General features: G+C 25.7%; 1 protein-coding gene across 2 annotated transcripts; it reads left to right on the top strand.

Annotated features, from left to right (window-relative positions):
* Window positions 1–2211: 2211 nt before the first annotated feature.
* Window positions 2212–9803, top strand: LOC112729323 (3-ketoacyl CoA thiolase 1, peroxisomal). Of its 2 annotated transcripts, XM_025779576.2 has the most exons (14): window positions 2218–2369; window positions 2698–2780; window positions 3429–3513; window positions 3977–4103; window positions 4490–4588; window positions 6389–6459; window positions 6585–6692; window positions 7119–7196; window positions 7424–7556; window positions 8016–8112; window positions 8333–8456; window positions 8878–8986; window positions 9137–9220; window positions 9463–9802. In XM_025779576.2, the coding sequence occupies exons 1-14, from the start codon at window positions 2274–2276 to the stop codon at window positions 9507–9509; spliced, it is 1341 nt and encodes a 446-aa protein (XP_025635361.1). In that variant the 5' UTR covers window positions 2218–2273; the 3' UTR covers window positions 9510–9802. The 2 variants fall into 2 exon arrangements, with proteins under 2 accessions (XP_072066558.1, XP_025635361.1); XM_072210457.1 differs by lacking the exon at window positions 9137–9220 and having other exon boundaries at window positions 2212–2369; window positions 9463–9803.
* The last annotated feature ends 285 nt before the right edge of the window (window positions 9804–10088 follow it).

Raw genomic sequence — 10088 nt, 5'->3', positions numbered from 1 at the left:
CAATTTCATGTGAAATTGATAACTGAAAGCCGTTAGATGAAAATTTAGTCAAATCATTCAAATCATTTAACGGCTCTCAATTATCAACTTCACGTAAAATTATCTGCACCTGAGTTTTTACCAGTTTTAAAATATAACTAAACGAAATTTTAAATATAATATATTAAAAGAGAGCTAAAAGTAGCTTTCAGATTCATTCTTAACCTCCTAGATTTCTAACATGATGTCATATCAGTTTAAGTAGCTCTAGATCCATTGTTAATTTTTTACTCCTCTTTCTTCATATGTCTTATTATTTATTTTTTACACCTTAACATTCCATTAAATTTATCAAACGTTATAAAGAATAAAATCAATTTCAATTCTACCTTAAGGTCTCATTAAAATTAAGAAATGTTACACCTAATAAAGGTCCCACTAAAATCAATGTAAATTTGGGACTGTGTTAGAAGATTTGGGACTGCAGACACAAGAACATTGAACGGGCATGGTGGTGGAAGTCATGGGTCTTGAAAATTTTGGATATTTCTGCCCAAACCAACTCTCTAAACTAGGCCTTTTTCAATCATTTTACGGCCTTCCAGGATACTTCTCCAACCTCAAGAAGGTACATTGCCTATCTCAGCATTCATAATGTTACTATAGCGAAAATACTTGCCTCTGAGTATCTGTGATAGAGTAGAATTAGGTTGTTTAATGATTCACCAACATTGTTTACCTAAAAATGTCAAATTTGAGCTTGTAGGTCCTTTATCCCTAATCTCCTTCCTTCTTAGCTCTTGTCATGGTATCCCATTTGACCAATGCCATTTTTCGTTCGTCGCCACGCTGTCCCCACCAGAACTGGGAGAGAAAGCTGTGAATTTCATTTAGTAGCGTGTCTAGTAGACGAAAACATGATAGGGTGTATATAGGTATAGTTTCACCCACTGCTTTGATCAGAACCTGCCTGCCACCCGAGGAAAGCAAACTTCGTTTCCAACTCGCACCTTCTTACGAACTTTATCTTTAATTTCTCTAAATATCCCTTTTTTGGAACGTTGAACAACTAAAAGGAGCCCGAGATACTTATCTTGGGCTCCGATGTGGTTGATACTGAGGGCTTCTATAATTTCCAGTCTCATATGTTGAGGCGTGTTTTGACTGAAAATTAAAATATAACCGACTTCCTCAAATTAATCGTCTGACCACTAAAACTTTCATAATTTGCTAAAAGGTCTATAATTAATGCTTTCAGTAGTCACCAATTCTTTGGTCCAGTTAATCCACTTTGAATCAAAACTCAATTTTTCCATAATATACTACAGGAAATATCATTTAACTCTATCATATTCATGTCAAGTTTTATAGCCATTTCAAACTCAGAGCCTCTCTTCTTATATTTCAAATAGTGCATACATTCATGTGTAATAAGAATGTTGTCAGAAATGAGGCGTCCTTTAAGAAAGGCATTTTGATTCGCACTAATAATCTTATTCATTATTCTTTATAATTTATGCACCATAATTTTTGAAATTATCTTGTAAATAACTGAAGACAAGCTAATAAATCTTACTTGAATCATGTTATTTGCATCTAGGATCTTTGATATGAGACAAATTTGGGTGTGATTGAAGTTCCTGAGCATGTGGCCACTATGAAAGAAATTTCGAATTACTGTAAACACATCTCCACTAACAATTTTTTTTAAAATTAAAAAATTTTTGTTGTGAATCCATTTTCTTCTGAGACACTTTGAGTATACATGCTGAATGTAACTCTTTTCATCTCTTCTATAGACACTGATCTTCGCAGTCTTCGATTTATGTTAGTTGCAACTTTAGGAGTTTTTATTAACAAGAATGTCTTTAAATATATTTAAAACTAGCTTACTCTTTATTATTTTGCTTGACGAGTTTTGGATGTTTTTTATTTTTTTTTTATCACACAGTTATTATTCAATGATTCTTTATTGAATTTATGATTGTTTTTAGGTTGAAGATAATAGTTTAGGATTGAGGAGCTTTATATGTTACCATTAAGAGTAGATTGAAAATTAGAGTTTTGATGGTTTTGATTTTAAACTAATTAGTTTTTGAAATAAAAAATATCAATTAAGTCATTTATGGAGAAATGAATTGGCATATTTAAAGTATCCATTCTTAATTTTTGTTATTTTTAATCCTCAAGTTGGAGGAACACTACTAGGCTATAAGTCAATCCTCTTCTGTATTATTTGTTATATATAACTTTTTCTTTCCGAAAAAGTCAGCAATAGAAGAAGGTGTTCAAATATGGAGAAAGCAATTCATAGACAGAGAGTTTTGCTTAAACATCTACAACAAAATCCTTCACATTCATCTTTTCATCTTCAATCCACTCATCTCTCAGTAAGTTTATTTACCTATTATTATTATGTCTTAGTGTTTACAAACGGAGACATGCATGTCCAAAAGGTTTCAGCTTTGAAAAAAGTTGAAATATTGCATAATAGTATGGTAACTTATATTAATTATTTTAAGAATTAATTAACAGGCATGCCAGGTTACTTTTATTTTAGAGATGATTTCCATAAACAGAAAAATGAATGCCGCCGGTGTGCGGTGTTAAAATTTTTCAGTTTATGTATATTTTACTCTCACCTTCAAATAAAATTTCTCTCATCTTCTTACACTACTCTGATCTCTTTCCTTCGACCAATTTCAAATTTCTTATTAGGCCTCAGCATGTGTTGCTGGCAAATCTTCATATGGGAAAACTGATGCTTCTGAAGTTGATGATAATGATGTGGTTATCGTAGCGTAAGTTTATAATGGCTTTTGTTTTTTTTTTTTTCAAAGTTAAAAGTGAGACCGCAAACTTGAAATTTTTAGATAAAAATGAAGAGACTATATCATTTAAATTATAACTCATTAATATATAATTGTCTTGTTGATTAGGAGAAAACGACAAAAATCAGTTAACAATAACAGTAATGTTAGAAAATTAACATTACAGTAATCAATTTCAATCAATATATCAGGTTGCTAAACAAATTTATTATGAAATCTATTAAAGATGAACTTTTGTTAAGTTTAAACTTTAAATGTTTTTATTTTTAAGAGTTTTAATTTTTTAGATATTTTCTTTCTTTGTATTGAATATTAATTGTAATGTTGATTGTAAAATATTAGTTTCAAACACTTTCTCTAATAATAATTATATATACAATTATATATATACATTTAAAATTAGAAAATTATACACCTAAAACAACATTTTAGGATTAACTCAAAAAAGACATATACCCGTATAAAATTAGATTATTTGATTGTATTAGAATTTGAATTTAATATAAAAGGCATTGTTTTGACTTTTTCATTTTGGTCTTTTAATATTAAGAGAGACACTATTGATAACCTATATGGTTAATTACTAATGAGGCTATAAAAAACAATTATAAATATTAGTGCATACCGAACTGCTATTTGCAAAGCAAAGCGTGGTGGCTTCAAGGATACCCCTCCGGATGACCTACTTGCTTCAGTTTTGAAGGTGAATTCCATGCATGATCAACTCATTGTTTGCCAAAATTTAATTCTCATGCTTCATTTATAGGTTTTAATAATAATAATAATTGATTCATCAATTTTGTGAGATTAAAATTTGTTCGATATATATTAAGTCAAATCTAATTCTACGAAAATTTTGCCATAAAAAAACAAGAATAAAAATATATAATATGTGGTTCTTTTGTACATACTAAATTTTATACAAATATTTAATTATTTATGATCATATTAATAAATATATTTAGTTACTTTTTTGCTTTTACACTAATTATATAAAAAATTATTTAAAATAAAAAATTTAATTAAATAATTTTGTAAAATATTTTACGCAATTAATATATATAAAATCCACCTGTTAATTTCTTTATTGCTGTTTTCTTTTTGGTCCTTAATAAGAAGTCTTCTTTCACATTCTAACCATCATTATTTCATGACATGTGAGACAGGCAGTAATAGAGAAAACAAATGTGAAGGCAAGTGAAGTTGGAGACATAGTTGTTGGAACAGTGTTGGCTCCTGGAGCTGACAAACTTGTTGAATGCAGATTGGCAGCCTTCTACGCTGGTTTCCCTGGTCTATCTTTATATATAGATAAACACAAACATATTTATTAATTTATTTTTTATTTATTAAATATATAATAATAATAGTAGTTATAAAATTAATTAAAAGAATATTATTATATATTTTAATTAAAAAATTTTAAATTTATTCTAATATTATTCATATATAATAACCATAACGTATACATAAAAAATTATATAATATATATTAAAATAAAAATATATATTAAAAATTAATTAAATATATAATAATTAATTTGATAACTTATTTAGTATCGACGTAGATTTTTTAATAGATATGACAGATGATTTAATTTGAGCTCCTATGTATTTGAAAGCTTAATTTCGAGTGTAACTATTGATAATAAACGAATCCCTCCACTAATCTTGTTGCAGAGACTGTACCCATCCGAACTGTCAATAGAATATGTTCCTCTGGACTTCAGGCTGTTGCTGACGTGGCTGCTTATATAAAATCAGGCTTCTATGACATTGGTAACAATTAATTATTAGTAAATTATATGGTAAAATGTAAGTTTACATATTTTTTTTATAGGATAAAAAAAAAATTAAAAAAAATAAGACTCACATTTTAAACAACAATTAAATAATAAAAAATAATTATAAAAAAATTATTTTTTTTTATACAATTTAAATCTGTATAATAAAGTGTTAATTATTTGATAGTAATCCAATTTTCTTTAGCTAATAATAAGAAAAATATATATGGTTTTATAGTTTTTTTTTATTGGATATATATATATATATATAATAAAAGATAGTTAATAAATAATTACTAATAATCTTATTCATCAACTTGACGAATGCTAAGTGATGATGAATAGCGGTTTCGGCTCTAGAATTTTAAATATTTATATCTTTATATAAAATATTTGCTTAAAAAAATAAAAGATGATATATAATGTAGTAAATTTATATGTGATTATTATTTTTTATTATGTAATGAGTTTAAGTTTCAATTGTTTTACTTATTAATAATTTTTATTTAAATAATTTAACATCGTACACTAAAGTCTTTATATTTTTTTAAAATTAGCTTTTATATATTTATTTTTATATTTATTTTATAAAACTTTATTTGATTTTTAATAATATAAAATATTAACATATTTAATATTCATATTATTATATAAAAATTAATAATAATTTATATCTTTTTGTTTTGGTAATTTATATAATGTGTATTTTAGATATTTTTTTAAAAAATTAAATTTTTTTCTAAATTTATATTGTCAAAAGAAAAACATTTTACCATATCTTTTTTAATCATATCTTATTTCAACTATCATTTTATTTTAAAATTTGTATATTGTATTCTATTACTAATAATTTTTAGATAATTAATCATTTATGATTTGTCTTTAAATTTTAAAATTTTTAAAGAATCAATTTTAATTATTGAGATATGTCATAACTTCTTAACTAAAAATACTATCAAAGTATTAGTATTTTTTATTTTATAAAATGTTATTAATATTGTTGTGTCTTTTTTATTAACTATCATATCAAAAATGAAACTATTAAAAAAATTCTAACATTTTTTTAACTCAATAAACTTTTTTTTTTAGTTCAATAGCTACATATCATGCATAAATTATTTTTATATAATAAACAAAAATAATACACAAAAATTAAAAAGTTTATATAAAATTCAGCTCTCTATTAAAATTTTTAATCCACTCTAATCACAAATAAACATATATTTAAGATTTAGTTTGGTAAAATATTTTGGAGAGATATTTATACTTTTCAAAAGTATAAACTCTTCATTTTGTATTTGATAAATAAAAAATTTATGTGCTTATTTTTGTAATTTTTAAAAATTAGGAATACATTTAAAAGCATTTAAGAAAGAACTTTTTAAAATTAGCTTGTGCTTATCAAAATTAAAAAATTTAATATAAATTCGCACATTAATTAATATTTAAATTTAATTTTTATATTAATATCTATTATAATATTTTTAAATTTTAAATAAATTAAAAATTATTTTTAATTTAATTTGTCAAATAATATAAATTTTAAAAAATTAATTTTTATAAATTATTTTTAAAAAATAAAAATTTTATAAAACTAAATCTAACTATACTAGCTAGCCAAAGCCCAAAAGTAACACAAAACGAATTTATGGAGCACAATTATTTCAATATGTGACTCACCGCGCATGGGAAAAAGGTTCCAACCTTGATTCACATTAAAAACACTATTGAAAAGTGCTAAAAGTCTTAACTAACCGTGGCTAGATCTCAACTTTATTCCTGTTATATGATGCAGGCATTGGAGCAGGATTGGAGTATATGACTCAAGATAGTATCATTACAACGCTCCGTAACAGTAACCCAAAAGTAATAATATAATTTATCTATGATGTAGTATTAAATTTTCGAAGTTCTCACATATAATAATCTTCTGTATCATTTTTTTTCATTATTCATCTTGGAACTTTTTATCATGTCATTTTAAATAACAGGTGGAAACCTTGGCACAAGCCCAGGATTTTCTTCTTCCAGTGGGAATTACTTCTGAGAATCTCGCACAACGTTATGGTGTCACAAGGCAGGAGCAAGACCAAGCTTCCGTAAGTATATGTGACAAATAACAATAAAGTATAGTTTTAAGAGAAATATTAGGTGATTAATATTTTTATATTTATATTGTATTTAAATCAATACTAACTAATTTTTTATTTTTTTTCTTCACTAAAATCGTGCATGTGTAAATATAATTAAATAATTAGCAAAAAGGATATACGCTCTCTCCTACTATTCTATTTATATTACTTGGTGGTTTTTAGTTTTTACACTGTATGTTTTATTAGTAATTAATTGCATTAAAAAAAAAAGATAGAATTTAGAATTTTTCTATGAATACCTTCAAAAAAATTACTTTACTGCTGACATATATACATAGCCTTAGCCCTGGATACATCTTAAACTAAAAATCAATTTAAATTAAAGATTATATGAAGGTACCTAATTAAACGCTTTTAATTTGTGTAATAAAGGTTGAGTCTCACAAGCGTGCTGCTGCTGCAACAACAGCCGGTAAATTCAAAGAAGAAATCATTCCTCTTCCCACTAAGGTACATATAAACACACTGCCAACATGAACTAATTTCTTATGAATTAGATAGGGGTATGTTTGTAAAGGAAACAATTTGGAATTAAATTGAATTGTGAATCATCAATTATTGTGTTTGGAAGAAAAAAATGTTTACTTTCTAAAGGCTATACGCAAATCCAAAGGTTACAAACACATCTTAATGGTATATGCAACCACTAAATTACTAATAATGATTTCTTTCCAAAGATTGTTGACCCAAAAACTGGAGAGGAGAAGAAAATTGTAGTGTGTGTTGATGATTGTATCCGACCAAACACAACTCTGATGGATCTTGCAAAGCTTAAGCCTTCGTTCCAAAAGAATGGATCCACCACAGCAGGTGCTAAAAGAATTTGTTAATTTTGTTACTATGGAAAACATTATTGTCCTACCTAGTAATATTTTTATACAAATATCGCATTAATTAGCCATTAGTTATGTCTCTAACAAGTTTTAACAAGTAATAAAATTAAGAGAGTACATATGTAAAGAATGTATTTTTTATTTAATTGAAAATAGAAAATAATGACTAATTATATACATACACAAAAGCAAAACAAACTAATAGAGTTTTGAATTTTAAACTATGCCAACAAACTAAAAGAATTTTGAATTTTAAACTTCTTCGTATATTTTGAAGGTGATTGATTCAATAACAAAATTTGATCTATTATATTTTAGTAATATAAATGTTTCAGATTAAATAAATGTTGCTAAAAACTGCATATATGTAAAAGAGTGTATGTGTTTCTTCTCAATTTCATTTTTTTAGTATTATTATTTTGTTTTTGCAATTTAGGGAATTCTAGCCAAGTTAGTGATGGTGCTGCAGCAGTGCTGCTCATGAAGAGAAGAGTGGCTATGCAAAGAAAGCTCCCTATTCTCGGAATCTTCAGGTAATGAGGATTTGGATATAACCCTCAATACATCATATGTACCATGCATGTAAATAGTTATTTTTTAATATTTATTTCAATAGAAAAAGCTAGAAATTATTATTCAAACATGATACAAACCTCATTTTCATTCATTATTATCTGATCATTGTTAATGTATGTGAAAATTGGAAATCATCATGACTCAAATGATGACTGATTGAGTTCAATACTGTTGTAGGAGTTTTGCTACTGTTGGAGTAGACCCTGCTGTCAAAGGGGTTGGTCCTGTTTATGCAATTCCAGCTGCACTGGAATCTGCTCGTCTTGTCCTAAGTAACATTGATTTGTTTGAAATTAATGAGGTAATAAGGATCCATTTTATTATAATTTGTTTTATATCAATGTCCGTGATACTTGCGTGTAAAAACATTATTTTTCTTTTTCTTCCTTTAACTTTTATGTATATATATATATATAGAATACTACATTACCAACAATAATTTATATTTACATTATAAAATTTGCACATAAAAATTATATAATTAGTATTTATATTTATCAGAGTTTATATATATAAGTCAATACAATTTATATTTATATTTATTAAAATTTATACATATAAATTAATAAAAATTATTTATTAAAAATAATTTAATATTTGTACTAAAACTGATAAAAATGATTGATCCTTAAGAATTTCTGTATTTTTTAATTTATTTACACAAACAAGTATTTACTGTATGTACTCTTATGACCAATAATATAATGGTATATATTGTGAAGGCATTTGCGTCTCAGTTTGTTTATTGCTGCAAGAAATTGGCACTTGATCCCAAAAAGGTGAATGTCAATGGCGGCGCCATTGCTCTTGGGCATCCTCTCGGAGCTACGGGTAACATTCACATATGTTACACTTAGAATTAATGTATTTCCGTATTCATGAACAAGTATATATATATATATATATATATATATATATATATATATATATATATATATCTGTGTGTGTGTGTTGAACTTTCATGATGAACGTGTGTGTTAGGTGCACGTTGTGTTGCAACTTTACTGCATGAAATGAAGCGTCGTGGCAAGGATTGTCGCTTTGGTGTAATCTCAATGTGCATAGGTGATGATGATGATGATGCTAGAATAATTAGGATTTAGTAATGTAATCTAGATTTTAAATTCATAAAATATATTCTAATAATGATATATATTAAGATTATTAATCCGATTTTTTTTAGAAAAAGCATACAAATTTTAAATTTTTAATGTATTTATTAAAATAAAAAATATTTTAATTTTATTATAATGTTTCCTATCTCCATCCTTGCTGAATATATAACATTATTTTGGCGCATCATTCAGGGACAGGTATGGGAGCTGCTGCTGTGTTTGAAAGGGGAGACACTTGAAGACGCAAGCCTACCTAGACAGAGAACACATTTCAAATCTTTCTATTTTGAATTCAGTTTCAATTGAAAGGTTCTACAAATAAATGGACTCAACTTTAAATGCTTTAGTGGAAACTTAGAACATTATATTCAATCTTCCATGTAGAAAAGAAAAGTTAAATAAATATATATTTATGTATTCTCTTGACTCTTGTTGTAAATACTTGTTCTCCATATAACTTGTTAAAATCAAGTTATTGTGACTGGGCTCTTGGTTTGGATCAAAATAAAGAAAGGAAAAAGTTTGGTAACAAAAAATTTTTAGCCATAATCAAAATTTTTTAAAATTTATTTCATTTATATAACTTAATAATATTTAATAATATTTTTTATTTTTTATTTCACTCTCTTATCAATCTACTTATCATACTTTTATCAACCCATTTATTAATAATATTCATTATAATATTATATCTCTAATTATTAGACATTCTTGTAATTTTTTTTTGGTGACTAGACATTTTTGTAATTATTATTTAATATTTTTTTTTATAATTTAAATTTTATATTTAAAAATGCAATAAAGACTAATAATAATAA

This window comes from Arachis hypogaea, chromosome 12 (genome assembly GCF_003086295.3).
Source record: "Arachis hypogaea cultivar Tifrunner chromosome 12, arahy.Tifrunner.gnm2.J5K5, whole genome shotgun sequence".
NCBI classification, from domain to species: domain Eukaryota; kingdom Viridiplantae; phylum Streptophyta; class Magnoliopsida; order Fabales; family Fabaceae; genus Arachis; species Arachis hypogaea.
The sequence above is the reverse complement of the archived record's forward strand: the minus strand, read 5'-3'. Positions and strand labels throughout refer to the sequence as shown.